We start from the raw sequence: 21246 nt of genomic DNA on the forward strand, positions 1-21246 counted from the left end.
TGGAATGGCATGTGTGAATCTCACCATCAGAATGCTGAGTGATGGAAGCCAAACACAGTTCCGTAATAAGGCAGACACACCATTCTGTTCATAAAAAGCTGGAAAGCAGGAAAAACTGGCTTCAGTGTTAGTACACGGATAGAGATCTTTGGGGAGGAAGAAGGGATTAGTGATTGTGCAGAGGCATACGGGAATGCTTTGGGGATGTTGACAGCGTTCTCTTTCCTGGCCTGGAAGGTGGTGCGCAGCTGTTTTCTTTGTGATAAATTATTGATGTTTTTGTTTCATGCAATTTTCTGTTTGTGTTACACTTTGCCAGAAAATGAGGAAAAACTCTAAGACAGTCATTGGTGATCTTCAAGGGAACAAATTCAGCACTGTTACTGAGACAAGTTCACGACGGGGAAGCCTGGGCAGGGTGTAGAAACAATAGTAAATAGACCACTTACACTGGTGTTTGGGAGTGGTATTTGGAAGTGAAAATAAATTTTGCTGTTTTCCTTTTTGTGGAACCTTTTAGCTCTTAGTTAAATCTTTTTATGTCTAGAAGTGGAAAGCATAAATCAGCCTTTTTACTTCCCGATACTTTTCCACAGAATCCTAATGGTGTTGGCTCCTTATCTTTCATGTGAAGGCTTTTCAAACTGCACTCATACTAGATTTTGGAAGAAACAGGCCTTCTGTTATAAAGAGCTACTTTCGTAATTTTGCTCCTATGTGACACCGAGGACTGGAAATTGAGGGAAGGCAGGGGATAATCTTGGCTGTACGAAAGAAAGATGCTTGGTTAAATTTTTCCATTTTTCCTTTGAGGCTGGCTGAAAGGACATAATGTTCCTAGCATTTCATAGGATTCTTTCTGGGTGAGGAGACTGCGGCATCCCATGGCCTCTGAAAGTAGCTCAGCCTAACCAGTTCCTACAACAATCCATGTGCTGATAACAAGGGAAATTTAATAGAAGAGTGCCTACTGCTGTCAGGGCTATAATCACAGTATTGTGTCATCCACTTCCATACTGAGGTCTCAAAAAAAAAAGTGAGACGAGAGTTAAGACTGGTCATGCAGCTGGTACTTAGAGAAAGACTTCTATCCTGGCTTAGAGATAAAACCAAAGTGGATCAAGAAGGAGAAGAGAAACTTCACAAATCACCAGCCAGAACAGAACTGGGCCAGACATGGAGTATAATTCTGCTGCCTCAATAGAAGAATAGTTTTATTCCGAGTCCTTTTAGTTGGAAGGCACCATCATGACATGACTTCACTGTTTTGATCAGAGTCAGGAAATATTAGGAGATGTGCAAATCCAAACAGTTTTCATTTAATTATCTCTCTGGGCTGTGGCCCAGCCAGAAGTTCATCTGACCAAACATCCAAAGCAGGCGATTAAATTAAGATTTCTACCAATGGTCAAGAAAAGTTATTCATGATTCTATTACAAGAACATTAATGTGAAGAATTCTGATTTATTCCATCATTGCCTACAATGGAGACATTGAGACCATCCCAAGCAATTTGGGCTTCCTATCTCAGCAGATGGAAGTAGGAAGTTCACTTTAAATTAGAACTCAAAAATTCATTTAACCTGAGATATCTGAGTCATATTCAACTCTTCTGAGGTAAAGTTTCATCTCCAACAAATCTGTGCAACAACTCAGCACCTATAACTACGTGTTCTGTATCAAATTTATCCAAGGGACACAACGGTGTTGATGCACAGGGGCACATGGACCCCAATGTTCACAGCAGCACTCTCAACAATAGCCAAAACATGGAAAGAGCCTAAGTGTCCATCAACGACAAATGGATCAAGAAGATGTGGTTTATCTATATGATAGAATACTACATGGCAATGAGAAAGAATGAAATCTGGCCATGTGTAGCAACATGGATGGACCTTGAGGGTGTTATGCTGAGTGAAATAAGTCAGGCAGAGAAGGACAAATACCATATGTTTTCACTCATAAGTGGAACAGGAGAAACTTAACAGAGGACCATGGGGGAGGGTAAGGGGAGAAAATAGTTGGGAAGAGGGAGGAAGGCAAACCATGAGAGACTCTTGAATACTGAGAGCAAACTGAGGGCTGATGGGAGTAGGGGAGAACGGAAGGGGGGTGATGGGCATGGAAGAGGGCACTTGTTGGGATGAGCACTGGTGTTAAATGGAAACCAACTTGACAATCAACTATAAAAGAAAAAAAAGAGAATACATTTATTCTGATGAGCACTGAGGAAGGTATAAAGTTGTTAAATCATTTATATTATACATCTGAAACCAAGATAACACTGTATGTTAATTATACTAGAAAAGATTTAAAAAATAAAAATGTTGAATATAAAAAAACCCAAAACATCAAGGATCTTTCAGCAAGGGGCAGAATTTGCTTCAAAAGCACTCAGTGCAGCTCAAACTAGTAATATCCTCAATACACTGATCTTCAAACTGCCACACATTCCTAATCACTATTTTGAGGAAATAGGTCTTTGATTTCTAATTTACTTTTGCATGTTGTTTAGAACTCCAGTAGCTTTTGCACTACACTCCCGAGGGTTAATTTTATGTTGTCGTTTCAGGGACCCTCACTTTGTGGCTTACATGTACACCTGTGTACGTCTGCCTTAGGCACCATCATGATGTTACTTTCACTTTTCTTCAGGACTTGTTGTTTTGTTAGAGAATCATCTGGCACTGCATCAGATTAGGCCAAAGTTGGTTTTGCCACAATCTCATGTGTTTCTGGGCTACAAGCTAATTGTTTACTTTTTGGTAGTTAAATTTCAGGAGCACCTGGGTGGCTCAGTTGGTTGAGCGTCCGACTTCGGCTCAGGTTATGATCTTGCAGTTCGTGGGTTCGAGCCCCACATTGGACTCTGTGCTGACAGCTAGCTAAGAGCCTAGAGCCTGCTTTGGTTTCTTTCTGTGTCTCCCTCTCTCTCTGACCCTCCCCTTCTCATGCTATCTCTCTCTCTCTCAGAAATAAATAAAACATTAAAAAATTTAAAAAATGTTCATTTATTTATAATCATAATTGTTCAGTGACTCAGTTTCCACTGTTTTGGGGTGAGTAGACTGGATATTCTCATTTGAGTGAATAGTCCTAGATTTGAGGGCTCTCAATTGGGGATCAGACATGTTGTATAGTAATCAGCCTATCCAGAATCATGGTTCATACAGTAGACAAACTAGCATTAATGGAGTGCAATAGACTGATTGCTTCAGTGGCCCCCATTCTACATCTCTTCCTGTACCCACCCCCTTTTTCTTGTAACTCTGCAGTGAACTCTGGATTGGGTGTTCTTTTTTTTTTTTTAAGTTTATTTCTTTATTTTAAGTTATTATAAGTTTTTTTATTTTAAGTTATTTTATTTTAAGTTATTTCTTTATTTTGAGAGAAAGAGAGAGCACAAGCAGGGAAGGAACAGAGAGAGAGGGAGAGAGAGAAAATCCCAAGCAGGCTCTGCACTTCAGTGCAGAGCTTGAACTCACAAACTGAGATCATGACTTGGATTCTTAACCGACTGAGCCATCCAGGTGCCCCTGGATTGGGTGTTCTAGGCCACCCCTTCACTCTGGGCTCAGCATGTGCTTTGCCTTGGACAATGGCATGTTAGCAAATGTGACCCCCCACGTGGAGGTTTGAACAAGGGCCTGCAGACTTTTCTCTTTGCTCTCTTCTCCTCCGTGATTGCTGTGACAAGGTGCCGGCCGGCCTCCTTTAAGATGTGGCATGTGAAACAGAGCCGAGTTGTTCCAGACATCCCAGCTTGAGGCCACCCTACGTCAGTCAATAGCCCGCCACCCCCAGACTCCATAGTAAGCCCATCTGAGGCCAGAACTGCTCTGGCTGAACCCAGCCTGAATCAACAACACACGCACTCTTATGCAAAATAAATGCTTATTAGTTTAAGCTACTGGGAAGTTTGTTATACACCATTATTGTGGATAATTGACAAAAGGTGGTTCTGTCAACATTTAGTTTTTTGGTTACCTTGATGAAGTAACCCTTCCTGGACTCATTCATTTTGCTTAATTGATAGTCAGAGCAGGCAAGTAGGAACCTTCACACATTTGAACCTCAGTCACTCGAAAGTGCAGGAATGGAAGGCAGAGATCATTTTGCCCCTTCTCAACTGCAGCTTTAGTCCTGGGTTTGAGGGACGGTGGGTGTCAAGTCAGGTGGTGAGGAATTTCCCGGTGGCTTGGTGGTAGAAGTTGCCTCTTTCTGCTGTAAGCTCTCTCATCAGCCCAGGGGTGAGTAGACCTTGAACGTGGTTATTCTTCCTTTGTATTTCATGTCCTCTATTCTTCACTGACTGCTCAGATACCTCCTCACTTCATGTGGACAGAAAACCACCGGAAAGCATTTGGAATGTGCCCATCATGTCTTTCTAGTTGCTAAATAATTATTCCAGCTCGCTCAGCAGAATATGGGGAACCGAGAACCACATACCTTTCGAGATTTGGGGCTTTAAGAAAGATGTTTAGTTCCGTCTCAGTGTTTCTACAATGTAATATGGAACATGGTACAAATGCATTTCTGTAAGTGGATTCTTATTTAATGATCATAATAATGCCTATTTTATGTTTTTCTATATCAGCACCATAAGGCTCCCTGCACTCATCCGAGTTAAAGTCATCAGGGAGAAAGGAAATGCAAAAAGCAAAAGCTTACAACAAGCCTGAGAAATATTGTTTAGGTGAATCCGCTCAGAAATCATCTTATTTCACAAGACTTTGGAAAGCATCGCCACCCCCTGCTGCGCTCGGGCCATGTTGCAGCTGGAAGTTTTGAGGTGACTCACCTGAAAACAGAGCTAACAGAGCACGGAATGAGACGGCTCATCAAAGTGACAGATGTGATGCTTGTGACTTTACCAAGAGAGAGGCTGCACACGGGGTTCTCTCTACCTCTCTGTCACTGCTTATCTGTCTTCAGGGCTGGCACCACTTGGAGAATTCTGGAATTTCTAGCTCATTAGGTGGTTTAAAAATATTTGTGTTGTGACTTTCGGATAACGACGGCTGTGATCATTTGTATGCTAAGCCATTTCCATCCGGACTCCCTTTAGAATAACTGAAAAACTAGAAAAAAATCAGGAATTCGTTGTCACCACTGGAACTTATAAAAAGGGTGTGCTAAAAAGCTGGGGACATTTCTTTCATATGCAATGCAGATTTTTCCAAAGTGAAGCAAGGCAAGGAGGATTCAGGGTGGACGGATCCTTTCAGACATGTTCCACCGGTGGCCACGTGGAGGGTGAGCCTTACAGACCACGGTGGACCTGAAGGAAAGCCCGGGAAGTCTGTGGGATGCCTGTTCCTGGATGTGAATTCGCAGCAGATGAAAGCACAAGAGGAGGGAGACTTTAGAGTTCATGCAAGATTCATGCCAAGCAGAAAGCTGCGGGTGAGGTGAGATTTCTTTTAGACACATTCAGCTTTCTATTTGATGTGGCCAACAGCAACCCCGGGCAAGTAGATTGGGCAAGATTTTCCATGAGCCTGGCATTATGGGTAAGCCAAAGCGAAGACAAGTCCAGAAGCTGACCCATAGCAAAGTGGATCACCAGAAAGACTTTTCTTCTCTACTTCCCAAGCCTCCGAAACAGTCAGCCACACATGTAACTTATAGAAAGTAACCTTGCTGCCTAACACCTACAAAGAAAATTTTAAGAAAAATAGAAAAGTCAGCGAGGGCAATCCAAAGAGGATAAACCATCTTCGTTAACTACGGACGCACCACAACAGAGCTACTCCCGGTGGTACCAAATCAAGTGCTCTGAGGCCCGAAAGGAAGAGGCACACATTTTATTTCTAAAAAAAATCAATTTCTATAGGAAAGAGAATACATTCAGAGTAAGCTTTGTGCTTTCAGTAAAACTCTAGAAAATATAGAAGAAAAGGATGCGGTGATAAAAACAAGAGACTGAGGTTTAAGAGGGAGCCAGCTGGCAGACAGAGACACAACAGGAACGGACGAAGAAACAAACCAAAAGCAGAATCGGACCTATAAATACAGAGAACAAACTGATGGTCGCCATAGGGAAAGGGGTGTAGGGTTGGGCAAAATGGGTGAAGGGGAGCTGGAGGTATGGACTTCTAGTTGTGGAATGAGTAAGTCATGGGCATAAAAGGCACAGCATGGGGGAATACAGTCAGTGATATTGTAATAGCGTTGCGGGTGACAGATGGTAGCTACACTTGTGGTGAGCGCAGCATAAGGTGTAAGCTGTCGAATCCCTATGCTGTACACCTGAAACAATGCAACATTGTGTGTCCGCTATACTCACAGAAAAATATTTTAAAAATCTGCAGGAGAAGGACTAAAATTTGCATTAGAAGGATTAAAATAGAAAAGCTTTTTCCGTGATGCAAGGAATCATTATGGGAAGGACAAGTTTGAAAAGCTTTTCCAGAATTCAGATGAGGAGGTTAAAGGGATGACATCGAGGAGGGAGATGTACTAGATGGACCACGGTCTTTTGAATGTCCTCACCTTCAGAGTCTTCCTTGAAACATGGACGGCAGGAAGAAATGAATCAAGACTTTCAGAATTTTAAGGAAAAAATGCCTGTCCTGGGAATTTTATGCTTAACTGAGTTTTCATTCACATGAGAATGCAAAGTACATTTTCAGATATAAATTGGCTTAAAAAAAGGTATACCACTAATAACACACTCACTTTAAGCCATGAGAGAGTTTTAAGAGATAGGAAAGAAAGACAAACTCAAATTTAGAACGAGACTATTTTTACAAAAAGTGATTAATGGCAAATATTGAAAACATTTGAGGTAGAATGAAATCCAAAGGAATATTGTGATTATAGTGTAAAATCTATTCAATAGGTCATAAATAGTTATTGAAAGGTGATAAAAATGTTTTCAAAATAGTCAGAGGTGAGGATGGGGTATAGGTAGAAATAGAAATGTTTTCAAGTTACAGATAAGAGAATAAGAAGGTATGCATTTTCTGACATTGCTTTTTAAGATTACAGTTATATGTGAGATTATATTTTCATTGTGAGATGAAAATCCTATAGAGAACAGTGCACACAATCAATGTGTGGGAAATGGTGCACAATTATAAAGCGAATACCATTGTAACCACCAGTCAAGAGAAGGGAGAGGTTTATCCCCGCCAATCAGAAACCTGCTTTCTTCTCCCCTCCTACTTCCATTTCTCCCCGCTAACTTCCTCTCATCTCAAGTGCCCTTGCCTTCAGATAAAATAGCATCACCACCTAAACCATATGTTTGTTTTTCTTGCCAGCTTTTTAGCTTTATGTAAATAGAATGTATGCGTTATTTTGTGTTTGGTGTTTTTGGTTCAACAATTTGTGTCACCCATGTTGTTGAGCTAGCTCAGTTTGTTTGCTTTAATTACTTTGTAGGATTCTATTGCCTATTCATACAATTTATGAATTGCTTCTAGTGTTGGCAAACTTTTGGCTTATTTGCAGTTCTTGACTTTTATGAGAGGTAAGTCTTTAAATATTTAAAAAGTGATGGCATAGAGAATCAAAGACAAGATGAATAGTTGAAAAGAATAAGTTGAAACACAATTTATACATCAAAATAATGGTAAAAAGAAAATAGTAAGGGAGCTTGAAATAGGAGCTATAAAATGGAATGACAAAAGTAAATCCAGACACAGGGGATAACTGTAGACATTACCATCTATTTAAAGGTAAATACTAGGATTGGGTCCAAACAATATCTGAGTGAGAGCCTCTGATCATGAGTTCTCATAAAATGAAAACTGCATTATCATGAGATTTCAAAGACCGTGTTTGCATTTGCCATGGGCTGCTTTAGATCACCTCCCAAGGATCTCTACCAATATTTCCTTGGGACATTTGTTTGCTCTCTACTGTCATTAGAATTACTCTGGACAACATTGAAACTCCCCAAGTGAAGTATTATTCACCGCTGCAGAAACCCTCATTCAGAACTTTGCATTCTAACATTTAGGAGGACCGCCCTTACCCGTATCCCATAGTGACGAGTGACAACCTAATGAACTGCTCTTGGCCGTAGCTATGAAGAATATCAAGAGACCTAATACTCTTTAAGTATAGCTTATATGGAATTCGAGGATTTGTGTTGGAATCTTGAGTCCCATTCATGCTCTAAATGTACGGAACTGTAACTATTAAGTATTCCAAGTCCTTTGGGCTCTATATTTCATTAATCGCATGTTATATCCATTTGGCTAAAGAGTTATATGTGATTAAGAATCTACTAAAATTTTAAATAAATCAAAATTTTTATTTGGGAGAAATAAGACCCCTACAATGCCTTGAGTTAAATAAGAGTAGAAGGGGATCAGAGAACATTATTTTTTGGTTATCTAAATGACCCAGGTATTACTTTATTTAACCTTCACACAAACTCTACCTGATAGGTCCTATTATCATTTCCATTCACAGATAAGGAAAGAAGCTTTGGGAGCTTAACGTTTTACTCAAAGTCACATAGCTAGTTAAGTCAGACAGTCTAGTTTTCGTATGTAATCTTCACAGGAAACCATGAGATAATTGAGACAAACAATGGTTTTGGTTTGTTTCATCTAAATTACAGAAATTACCTGGCTGTTTGGGTTTTCTGTAATGGAAATCTGGCAAAACTGTTGAAAACCTGGAATTTTTTGCATTTTTCCAGAAGTCCCTTAGTCATCCTGAATCTTAATGGCTACTTTTGCTTTAAGTTTTAATTTAATTTTTAAAAGTTTTAAAAAACTTATTTGTTTCTGAGAGAGAGAGAGAGAGAAAGAGAGACAGACAGACAATGAGCAGGGGAGCAGGCTCCAGGGACTCTGAGCTGTCAGCACAGAGCCCGACATGGGGCTTAGACCCACAAACCGTGAGATCATGACCTGAGCTGAAGTTGGACGCTTAACTGACTCAGCCACCCAGGCGCCCTAACTTCTTGTTTTAGAAGATCATTTTGGTGGTTGCTTTTAAACATTTTTCCTTTCTTTTTTTTTTTGTTCTTTATCATTGCTAACTTCTGGTCCCATTCTGTCTATTACACCCAAGACACTGACGTTCACCAGTAGATCACTGTAGTGAAGGCGCTCTCTTAATTGAAAGAGGGTGAATGTTAATCATTTGAATTATTATTATGATATTTTCAGTGCCAAGAGTGCCCAGGAGGCTTTTTAAAATGGAAATCCACCAAATGATAGTAGGAAAAAATTTACTTCTTCCCTGTGCAGTTATAATTTGAAGGTGAAAATAAGTAGAATACAGCTAAATGGAAATATTGGTTGGTATTAAACATTGTAACTTTACAAGCTATAAATAATGAATTTCCCCACAGCCTCCTCCTAAGCTGTTTGTAGGAAATTTAAAGCACAGCATAGATACCTCACCATCACTTTATATGGTTTAGAATTTAGTGTTTTAGATATAAGATTCTCTAGTATAAGAACAAACCCAGTATGATTAACTCTTAATTTAGTTACCCCTACGCCATGAAACTCAATGCTGCAACTTTAGGAAGTGTAAAGTCAACATCAGATTTGGGCAGGTTGCTGCAGACCAGGAAGATTTCTCATCTATAATTCTCATAGTCTTATGCCAGTGGCTGATTGGAAAGTGGAAAACTTTCTTATTGCCAGATCCCAGAGCCAAGACTTGACTTTAAGTCCCCCTCAGTTTTGCCTCTCATTGAATTTGTCTGTGACTGGCATCTCCGATCCCTGGAAAAAACCACCACTGTGAATCGGCATCTGCCCACCTCAGTTTTGCAAATTCTCTGGATCATCATGCTCTGTGCATATCTTTTGGAGGCTTAGGATATTCATCTCTCTTTGCTTGTAAATAATTGGGATGAAAATTGTTTGTAATGCTCAATCCCAGCTTGCTTTCTTATAGTGCCTTTTATGTATGAATCATAAAGCCTTTTATAAACCATAACTCAGTCCTTGTAGCTCCCCGGGGAAAGAGGTCCCATTAACACTGTTTTACAGATGGTCATGAAAAGGCCCTGGGAGTTTCAATGAGCAGCCTGAGGTCAGGCAGTGAGTCAGTGGGAAAGTCGGGGGACAGACTTGGGGAACTCTTGACATGCGCCTTGAACTTGGTGCCTTAAGAAGGGTGAAGAATTAATAAATGAGCAAGATAAATGGACATTCACTTGCAGCCCTGTTCTGTAATAAGCAGTTGTTGTTCTGATGAATCATTCAGATCGTGTCTTAGTTTAAAGGAATCTGAAATCACAGAATATTTTTCCTGGCAGCCCACCACGCCATACGATTGTTCTTGTAAATTGATCTTCTGACTTCAACATTCATGTTTATAAGTGTAAAAACGGGAAGTCACAGGATTACCAGTAGGGTGATATTGGGTGGTTTATGATACGCGATGTGTAGATAAGTAAAGAGGATGATCTTTAAAATATGCAACAGTAGAAAAATGCAGTGGCAGGGGGGACACAAAAAATAATTTCAAGTGACATAGTATATTTAGATATGTGGCAATGAACAAGTGAAAACCTGGAAGTTACTTAAAAAACTTTTTCTTAATGTTTGTTTTTGAGAGAGACAGAGAGACCGAACGTGAGTGGGGGAGTGGCAGACAGAGGGAGACACACAATCTGAAACAACTCCAGGCTCTGAGCTGTTAGCACAGAGCCCAAGGAGGGGCTTAAACTCATGGACCGTGAGATCATGACCTGAGCCGAAGTAGAATACTGACTGAGCCACCCAGGCGCCACAGGAAGCTAATTTTTATAGAGGTCATTTGGTCAGTCCAACCTCTGCTACAGTTAAACCATTCTACTTGAAAGAGAATTCTATTTGCTGAACGCACTTGGAGAAGGAGGACTTCACTCGATAATGTTAGAAAATGGTCTGTTCGTGAAATGTGCCTATCTGTTGCAGATAAAATAATTTGGTCATTGAGGGACGTACATCAGCTTATCTAGATTGGGCTTGTTGTTTTCACTTTGGGTAGAGTCCTCAGAAGGCCAGGGTCTACTCCTCAACTTTGCACCCTGAGCTTTTTGGTTTTGTTAGTTTACTCAGGGTTAGCAGGCCCTGGAAGACTGAGTCAAGTCAGCCAAACTTCAAAGAGACTGATGTATAAACTACAGTGGACATGTAATTCTCATTGACTTCAGAGTAGCTTATTTGTGCTGGATACTTGGTGCATTTTATTTCTAATAGGCTAGGCCAATTGGAAAACCAAATTAATGTCAGAATTCTATTTCAAGAGTCCAGTTCGAGAGTTGCGTGATCTGAATGACATGGTTATTATGTCTGAAAAAGATATATTAGCCTAGTGGACAACAAGAACCTTTGCTTGGCTCTCAGATGCCCTGCAGGCCTCTACCCTTCTACAGAGATTGCATTACCCTTGACATGTTTGCATTAGCTGAACTGCAGTTTCTCTAATGATAATTATCACTTTGCCTGGGTGTTGAGATGTAGATGACCATTTAGCCCAGAAAAAAACCTACTTAGAAGGCTTCAAAAGTTGATTAATTCTGAGGATGTCCAGACATTTCATTCATTTTATCTCTTTCGTTTTCTATGGATTCTGATTAACTTTGAATTCCATGCCCATCTTCTGAATTATAGCTCCACATTCTGGGGCAGCACCAAATTGGGGACTACTGTTATTCTTAAATCATATATAGTACATAATTTGTCCCTCATGTTGAAAATTAATAGTTCCTTTTAGCTCTTCCTAGTTATTTTTTAGGTTTTTTTTTTCTCTTGTGCCTATTTATCCTCTAACACATTAGCTATTTGATACCTGTTTTGGAATAATATCTAAATATGAAAACTGCAGAGTGAAAAGTCGGTTTTGCTGTGGAGCCCCCAGTGGGTTTCCAAGCAAAGAAAGAAAAGTTGATGTCTGTGTTAATATCAATAGGGAGAAAGGATGCTGAAGTCAAGGGGATGACAGGAAAGATGAAATTGGCTATTTTCCTATAGGGTCATTTTTAATCAACCTTTAGTTCTTCTGTTATTTAGCAAAAACAGTTGCTGGCTTCAGGTTCACTCCATAGTTCAGTACCAGAGATAACTGTGGTCAGAAAAGCAAGGACTGAACTATATTCTATATTAGTTTAAGAAGACCGAGCCTTGACCTTGAGCTTTGATCTTGACTGTGACTGAGTTGCATGTGGAGAAAGACACATTATCTTTTTTTTTTTTAATAGTTTATTTATTGAGAGATAGAGCGAGAGTGTGTGAGTGGGGCAGGGTAGACATAGAGGGAGAGAGAGAGAATCTCTGCATTGTTAGTGCAGAGCCTGACTCGGGGCTCCAACTTATGAACCGCAAGAGCATGACCCAAGCTGAAATCAAGAGTTGAATGCTTAACTGATTGAGCCACCCAGACATCCCAAGACACATTATCTTAGAACATGAAAGATATTTGGATTGTTTCACCCTTGCCTTAGATAATGGAAATTCAGTAACAGTAAGAGGCATCCCGAGGACACCAACTCTTAGAATGTAAAATTGAGACAGAGAATGGAAAGCAGTCTGCTAGCTGGGAACAATTCACTCTTTCCGGCATTCCAACTGGTATTGGACATCCTTCCAGTATGAATTCTACCTTCATAACTTTTAGTCCACGACAAATTGCAAAATAATTTCATCTGAAATATAACACTGCATGGTCTTCAAAGAGCTGACCTGGATTCGTAGAGTTCCCACACTCCGGCGTATCTCATTACTTCATCTGATGTAGGGGGCCCCAAAGACACATGTTTTTCATAGATTTTGGAATATCATAGCGTTTTGTGAGAAATAAAAGCAGAAGAAACGATTGCTCCTGAGGGGCTGAAGCTACTTGAAGCACTGAGAATTGCCTTTAGCCAGACTGTCTGCCTTTGGAGCTTATATACCTGCAGCTAAGTGGTATTATCCCAGGTCAAAGGCTTGTCAAATTGGAGAGTCAGAGAGAGCTGTTGACTGATTGTATTGGTACTAATTCTTACAGGACTCCTCTTCACAGGAGATTCATAGTGGTAATGAGCCATCTGTTCTCTTTGAACATTCTAATAATAAATAACATGAAATTCAGATTTCCTGAGAGGTAACAGTCCATCACAGTGATTTCTAGTTTTGTGTCCTGGCAACTTAGGGAATGCAGGAATTTTAATTTCATGGCCAAAATGGTGTTTTCAGTCCCATCTACTCAGCCAGAATTTTGCTCCTTTGCCAACAAGTTAGAGTCTATATTACCTTCTCCCCCCTCCCTCCACATGGGCCTTTGTGATTCCTTGTGATGGAGTGTGTGGAGAAAGTGATGCGGCATGACTGTGGAGCCCAGGGCGGAAGAAACGCTAAAGTTTCAGCCTAATTCTCTCTTCTGGGATTCTCACTCTTGGAACTGGCCGCCATGTTGGAGAAGTCCTGGCCACCTGAAGAGGCCACATGTGGGTATTCCCGCTGCCAGCGAGCATCTAGTAGCACTGAGTGAATGAATGAGCCTTCAGACAATCACAGCCCCCAGATGCCCTATCTCCTCCACGCATGTGCAGCAGAAGCGACCTAGTCTTTTTTCACTTTGTCCAAAGTCCTGGGCCACAGAACCCAAGGGCAAAGTAAAGGCTGTTTTAGCCACTAAGTTTTGGGGTAATCTGTCACAAAGTAATTGATAAGCAGAAGAGGGAAAGGGCTTTTGGAATAATATGCATGTGTGGATGCGTCATGTTAAGTGGTCACATTTTCTGAATATAGAATGAGTTGAACTTTAAAAAAAATTTATGAAACCACTTAAAATATTTATTATTTAGGTATCTATTAACCATCTTAGTACACCATTAAACCATTTAAACACTTTTTAAACCACCACCATGATTTTTATCCTGACACTAATGCTATATTTCTATGCCAAGCTCATCATTATTCAATTAATACTTTTATTTATTGTAACTCACTTTTTAAATAAAAAAGCTTGCTTAAGTCTCTACCTATGTAATGATAGCCATAAACTTACAGCTTGGGTAGTCCAGCCATATTTATTAAAACATTAAAAAATAAATATGTGACAATTAAAAGTAAAAATACATTCATTTATCACCTAAAATGATCTCGCATTCCATAGTTAGCACACATCTCACTTGGAAGAATGGGTCCTATATTCTGGAAAACAACTGTATGTCAAACTGATAGTAATAATGCCTTCCTGAGTGGTTCAGTCAGTTAAGCATCTGACTCTTGGTTTCGGCTCAGGTCACGATCTCACCGTTGGTGAGTTCGAGCCCCACGTGAGCTCTGAGCTCACAGTGGAATCTGCTTGGGATTCTTTCTCTCTCTGCCCCTCTCTTGCTCTCTCTCTCATAAATAAACTTTAAAAAAAGTCTTAAAAAAAAAACAATGCCTTCCACATCTGTAGGGCTTGGGTTACCATTTCTTAAAGACCAGTCTATGCCAAGAAAACAGTAAAGAGTGATTGACATTTTTTGGAGAAAATTTTTATAGTCTGCATGCAATCCCACTGTGTTTAAGGATTCTTATTATTTGGTCTTATAGAAACTGCTATAAAAATCCAAATATGACTTGTTTGATACTCAGTTTGTGTGCAAGATTTTTCCTAGAATTGTAGGGACAGAGACATGTGTATACCTTCAGGGGTTCTGAGCTGGGGCTCAAGACTGGCTTCTTTTTTTCTTTTTCTTTTCTTTTCTTTTCTTTTCTTTTCTTTTCTTTTCTTTTCTTTTCTTTTCTTTTCTTTTCTTTTCTTTTCTTTTCTTTTCTTTCTTTTCTTTTCTTTTCTTTTCTTTTCTTTTCTTTTCTTTTCTTTCTTTTCTTTTCATATAATTCTTTCAAATGGAAAGTGTTTGAAACTCTGTGTCTTAGTCTGAGTTACCCCAAAAGCAGAGCTGGAGACAGTTCGTTTGGGAATTTTATTCCAGGGAATGTGGCCCAGAGGCGGGGAAGCCACCCCAAGAAAGTATTGTCAAGTGGGCCACCATGGCGAACAGTGCATGCACAATGCTGTGGGGCTTTTCAGAGTAATTTTGCACCTGTCTACCTGTGGGACAGAAGATGGAGGGAGGCACTTGCCCACTGGTTGACATTTCCCACTGGTCAAGCATGGGCCCACTTCTGGGACCGTACATGTCTGCAGAGTAAATTAACATAGGCTTCCTTCCCTTGCCATGGCATCAGAGATGGCCCGGGAACGAGAAGCAGGAGGAGGTGAGTGGCCCCAGAGTGAAGAAGCCGTGTGTGGGTGCACCACCACTGGGCTGGCTGCAGCCTGTGCAGAGGGGGTATGGTAAGAAACAGAACGCTGTGATTTTGAACTAGTGCACATGAGTTACACTCGATACTTGAGTTACTCTGATACACTTGACAAAGGTACCCCCTCTCTGGGATTTAGTTGCTCATCAGTCAGAGGACACAATTGGATTAGAGGACTTTGAGACGCAGTTCTGATAGTCTAATTACTAGCCGGAGTTCATGCTGACCTAATGCTATGCACCTAATCCCCTGAACAGCCGGATGAGACCAGGGAGGGAAGGTTGTGTTGAAAACACAGAAGCCCAGGTGTTGGGGAGGGTCATCACTGAGGGATTCGGGAGGTTGACTTGGGCACTCAGAGGCTCCTCACCCCTCCCCTGTCCTTTGATGTGGGCTCCATTGCCCTTTCCCGCTCCCAGAGCCTGCTTCAAGGACAGAGTCTTGAGATAATGATACAGTATTGAGAACACTTACACAACGGATGTGACTGAACCCGGGTAAGGCCTCTTTATCACCTTTTAAGATTTGGCAGGTGGGTTCAGGGATCCCTTGGTCTTTGGGGCCAACTAAGACAAGCCCGGCATAGAAGTTCCCTCTGCTCATTAGAACTTGTCACCTCCCAGCCTAGAGTGGCCTGCCTCTTTCTCTGGTCCGCATCCGGGGGCCCAACTTGGGAAGCTCTGTGAGAGCTGCCAGCCGAAAACAGGTCAGCTGGGTGATGCTAAGACCACACCTACCTTATACTTCTGCCTCCGACATAGCTCCTAGCACCCTGATCCTGAGGGGTACCTCATAGGCCCTGAGTAATTCTGCGTCAGGGAAGGCTAACATGTCTTGAATGACTTGGAGCGTTCTCTCTCAGGCCCTATATATAAACATTACTCACGTCTGATCACAACTGGGTTTACCTCTTATACTTGAAAGACTGGGACTGGCACCATGCCAGCTACAAACGGACTTTCCCACATGACAGTTTCTTATGGCCTCTAACTTGGGATTCTACTCATTTCTGTTTATAGCACCTTGACCTTGATCCCCAGGGAAGGCACTGGTGAAAAATTGCATGAGTTTGCAAACAGGCATCAAGAGAAAGAGAATAGTGGTTTAATTTAGGATTTCTCAGCCTTGACACTGTCCTTGGAGGGTTTATTTTTATAGAAATTGTGTAGCTGGCGACGGGTATTTTCAAGTTCTGAAAGCAACAACTATTTTGCTGGATTTTGTTCCTGTCTTTCACCTTCTGCTTTCTGCCCCACAGTTCCCTCCAGCCCCAAAGACTCCAACCTTCTTATGATTAATGCTTTTTGAAAAGAGTTTGGAAAATAAATTTCAGTTCAGTTTTGTGGTGCAAATCACTCAGCCTTCGGGGGTTTATAATGTCTTGGTTATGAGGATGCTGCAGATTCAACCCAGAGGTCTGTGTGGAGCGGGGGAAAAAAAGGTGGAACAATTCAGCCAAGATGTATTTAATTTTTGAAACAACCATTATGTTCTGTGCTTAAATTTTTGAGTTTCTTTTTTATATTTCTTAAGAGATAATGACTAGCTTCAATTCGAGTGTGTGAGCATCCTGGAAAAATATAGAATGACAAAAACCTCATTTTGTATTTATTCATTTTTCAACAAGTTCTCCCTTCTTCCATTTGACGAGACTGAGTGGGTTCTTTGAACTGGCATTGGTCAATGTTATTACCAATTTTGTGATGAATAATATTCTTCTTGCAAATCAAACGTTCAGCCTCCCACACATGCTTAATTCATTTTACTCTCAAAACGCTTGGCCATTTAAGTGATTGCTGTGATTCAGTTTTGAATGAAAGAATCGCTCAGTTGCAGGCTGTGATAATTATTGCATAAGGCTTAGATTGTTCTTTACAAACGAGAGCAAATTATCTGGCAGTGACGAAGATAATGGGTAGGAGTGCTTTAATCTTTCTTCATACCTCCCTCACTGCACACCCTGCAGACACGAGAATAATCTTTATAAGGCTTTTTGTGGAGCTGAAGCTTCATGTTACCCATAACTATGCAGTGATAGGTGCTCGCCAGATCACCCTTACATTCCAGTGGAGGGATGCTTTGTTGATTGCATTTAACAAAAATCATAGAATTGTGTGGCGTTTTGTCAAGCTTCACCTGGTTGTCAGTATTTCTTCACTTTTGCTACTTATAGCCCTTTCAAAGGATGCGTCTAAATGCTTACATCTAAAAATAGAATGCACGAGAGTATGAGTAGCTTTCCTCCCTGTAGGTTCCATAGTGTAAGGCACCAGCCTTATCTGTTTTCCAGAAAGCCTGCCTGCCATTGTGCAGATGTTAAATGAAAGCGATCTGTTGGAGAAGATCCCGTAGATTTAATTACTAAGTGAAATAATTGCTTTGGTGTGCTTTGTGGCTACCAGAAGGCAACTTACGAAATATCATTTTAAAGTGATTTCAGATGATTTCAGAGTGTGTGAGTCCTGTTTTCTTCAGAAAGGTCTGGCCACTTAGACCCACATGCTCGACTCACTTCTCTGCAGTTGTTGAACAATTAGTTGTGTGCCATTGCTGCCCTTACAGATCACTGTAATTTCAAATTGTAGCTGCAAGCTATTGATGGCTCTCTGTCTCTTCCTGCCTTGTAGGGACCTTGCATTTCATTCTAATGAAGTAAAAATTGTCAAAGCTATATAAATGAAACGACAGGAAATGCAAGGAAAGCACAGTGCTTGCAACTTACTATTTAAAAGTTTTGTTTATTTTTTTGTTACTGATGAGAGTGGAAGAGAAATGAGGACTACATTCTTTGTACTATCATTAAGGGAACACTGATTGATTGATTCTTTCTAGGACTTTTTGCTGGAAATTTAATGAAGGCATCTCATCGTGTTTAAGTAGACCCAGTGCAGGTTGATAGCTCCTGGCTCTGTCTTGAATCTCAACGTAGTCAGATATGAACTGCATGATCTCAGTGAACCATTCAGCCTGCCTGAACTTTAGCTCCTTCACACGACATGATACGTTACTCCATAGCATTGCTGGAAGCATTTAATATGATGGAGAATGGAAAGCCTCTAATTAATGCCTGGAAGAAGGTCATATGTGCCCCCAAAATGTTCATTTCCTTTTCTCTTGAAGCTGAGGGAAGGCATTTTCTAACTCTCTTTTATTTGCCATTTTCAACCTTCAGTGGAAAAGAGAAATCAAGACAGAGTAGTGAGTTATAAAATTCTCTACCATCTCAGTGGCAGTGGGAAGTGCAAACAAACGTCTATGTGACTTTACTACTAACTCTACTTTTTGCTTCTGTCACCTGATTCATTTGCATGATTAAGTACTTTTCCATAGCAGGCAATGAATTCATAGCTGGTAGAAGCCTGTAAACTACTCATCCCTTTAAAACAAGCAAGCCAGCCCTGGTGGCCAGGGACTCTGACCTTCAAACACTAACTGGGACGTTCCCCATTGTGGGAAGAGCATAGTTGCAACATTATGGAAAGTAGTCATCTCGTTAATTTCTCCCTCTGCCTGAGAACACGCAAGTCACTAAGGGAGAGGCAGTCTGATCCCTGGGAATTACAATACAGCCCACAGCACAGCATCATCTTGCTTGGGTGTTACTAGCCTCCAATTAGAAACTTGGGGAGTTTCCTAAGCTTCCTTTAATGGAGTGAATAGCGATGAAGGAAGCATTCTGCAAAGGAACTTCCAGTGAGTTCTAACACAAAGCTGTTTGTCTTACAGATGTTTAAAACATAGTCTCTCTGTAGCCCTCAAAGATCTGTAAATCCACGATTGTCCCTCTCTCCTACCCCAAGTAAGCCAGCTTACAGAATGAGTCAGATCTTGCAGTTGTTCTGATATAGAAAAATCACTGACCACTTGGGCTGTTAAAGTGACTTATTTTGCTAGAAGTACAAATGGTTGTAAACAGGTGGATGGAGAGGATGGGTCATTTAGGTATACACAATTGACTAGGGGCGCCTGGGTGGCTTAGTCGGTTAAGCGTTCGACTTTCTCTTAGGTCATGATCTCGCAGTTTGTGGGTTCGAGCCCCGCGTCGGGCTCTGTGCTGACTGCCAGCTCAGAGCCTGGAGCCTGTTTCAGTCTGTGACTCCCTCTCTCTCTGACCCTCCCTTGCTCACGCTGTCTCTCTCTCTCTCTCCTAGCAATAAATAAAACTTTAAAAAAAAAATTTAGGTATACAGAATTGACTATCTTGTAGCAAGATGAGATCAAAGGGAATGATATCCTTATACAGTATCCCCAGGAATAAAAAGCATAATTAAATATGATCGCACACTGTTTACACATTCACTTGTTACCAAATATTAAGTGCCTGCTTCCTCCCACGTGCTCCTTCCCTTAACTCTGATGTAGACACTTCTTTCAAGAGACTTTTGGCTTGTCCGTGATAAAAGTGCATGCTATCTATAAGCGTTTGTGTGAAAATAAATACCTTTTGAATATATTGAGTGCCTTGGGAGAAAGACACTGTACACTTTTAATTCACATTATAATAATTTAAAAAATTAACTAAGTCTATTCCACTGGCATATTAATGAGTCGTATGAGTCACTCTTATCCATTGTTATTAGATTAAAAATTTTAGGAGTAAAGCTTATCCGATTTATTTAGAAAGGGACTTGGCTACAAACGCAGTCCCACTTAATTAGCTTGTAATTTGCTTTGCTGCTTGAACATAAAGGGCAAGTCCCATCACCCTCGACCCTTCTTGAATGTGTCTTGCTCCAGTCACTTGATTAATTTTCTGAGCCAGTTCATACTCCAGATATAAGTCCTTGCATCCTGTTTCCTGGCAGATGTTGTCACTGTCATCCTAAAGCATATTGAGGGAGGCCCCTTGTCCCTCGGAAGCCCCGTTAGCTACGGAAGAGTGGCTGATTAAGTTATGCTTAAAACATATTAAGTGCCAACAAAACTGAACAGGGTGTGGGTGTGTCATGAGTCCTGGTCAGGAGGGAGAGAGTGTGTGATGGTAGGCTGGTGGCGTGTTTGGTGTCACCGTCAGATCTACACTCATCGTATCCAAGCAAGATGAATGAGGGACCAAGTGTGGGCTGGGGTGACCGATAGCTTTGAAGCTGTCAAGTAACCATCTGAATCCTGGGACTAAGGACAGTTCAGAAGCCTTGTGATTTAGTTACCAAACTACTAAACTGACTTTATGAGGTTGAAGGCTTCTCAAGGGACAATTAAGCTGGGGATTCACAAGCTGTTCTGAGGCATGCTGGCCTGCGCCAAAGAAGCCAAGAAGGCCAGGGCGGGGGCCCCACCCACCAGCAAGGGTATATAAAAGCCCAGGAGCCTGGAGGGAGAGTCACAATTCAGAAGCTAGCTGCAGCGAGTTACCCACAGCTCTCCGGGCACCATGTCCTACAACTGTTCCACGAGAAACTGCTTTTCTAGGCCAACTGGAGGCCACTGTGCTGTCCCAGTGGCCCCCGTTGCCACGGCTTCTCCCCAGGATGCTGACTGCCTGAGCGGCATCTACTTGCCCAGTTCCTTCCAGACGGGCTCCTGGCTCCTGGAACACTGTCAGGGGACCACTGGCGAGTCCACTGCGTGCCAGCCCACCTGTTACCAGCCAAATCCTTGCGTCTCCAGCGCCGGACAGGTGACCTGCTCTCGACAGACCACCTGTGTCTCTAATCCTTGCTCAACCACCTACAGCCGGCCAGTCACCTTTGTCTCCAGTGGCTGTCAGCCCCTGGGTGGCATCTCTACTGTGTGCCAGCCGGCGGGCGGGGTCTCCATGGTGTGCCAGCCAGTCTGCGGGGGCTCCAGGACATACCAGCGGTCCTGCATGTCCAGCTGTCGAAGAACTTGCTAAGTGTGTAGGAGCCAGTGAGCGAATCAAGACTCCAGGACCCGCCAGCTGTGTTTCCAGGCTCGTCCAGGAAGCTGCCTGTCCCCGAACAACTCTTCCTTGCTGATTCCGCTTCTGACTGCCCGACTGCTTGGTTGCTAGCCCTGAACAGGCTGCCTTTGGCAATCGATGATTTTTTCTGGCCAGCACCAAGCTTATTTTAAG

The 21246-nt window shown here is 41.6% G+C and overlaps 1 protein-coding gene across 1 annotated transcript; it reads left to right on the top strand.

Moving 5' to 3' along the window:
• Positions 1 to 20583: 20583 nt before the first annotated feature.
• On the top strand, positions 20584 to 21045 carry KRTAP11-1 (keratin associated protein 11-1). The gene has a single exon (XM_077760166.1). The coding sequence runs from the start codon at positions 20584 to 20586 to the stop codon at positions 21043 to 21045; it is 462 nt and encodes a 153-aa protein (XP_077616292.1).
• The last annotated feature ends 201 nt before the right edge of the window (positions 21046 to 21246 follow it).

Source organism: Crocuta crocuta, unplaced genomic scaffold (genome assembly GCF_008692635.1).
Source record: "Crocuta crocuta isolate KB4526 unplaced genomic scaffold, BGI_CrCroc_1.0 scaffold369, whole genome shotgun sequence".
Taxonomy (NCBI): Eukaryota; Metazoa; Chordata; class Mammalia; order Carnivora; family Hyaenidae; genus Crocuta; species Crocuta crocuta.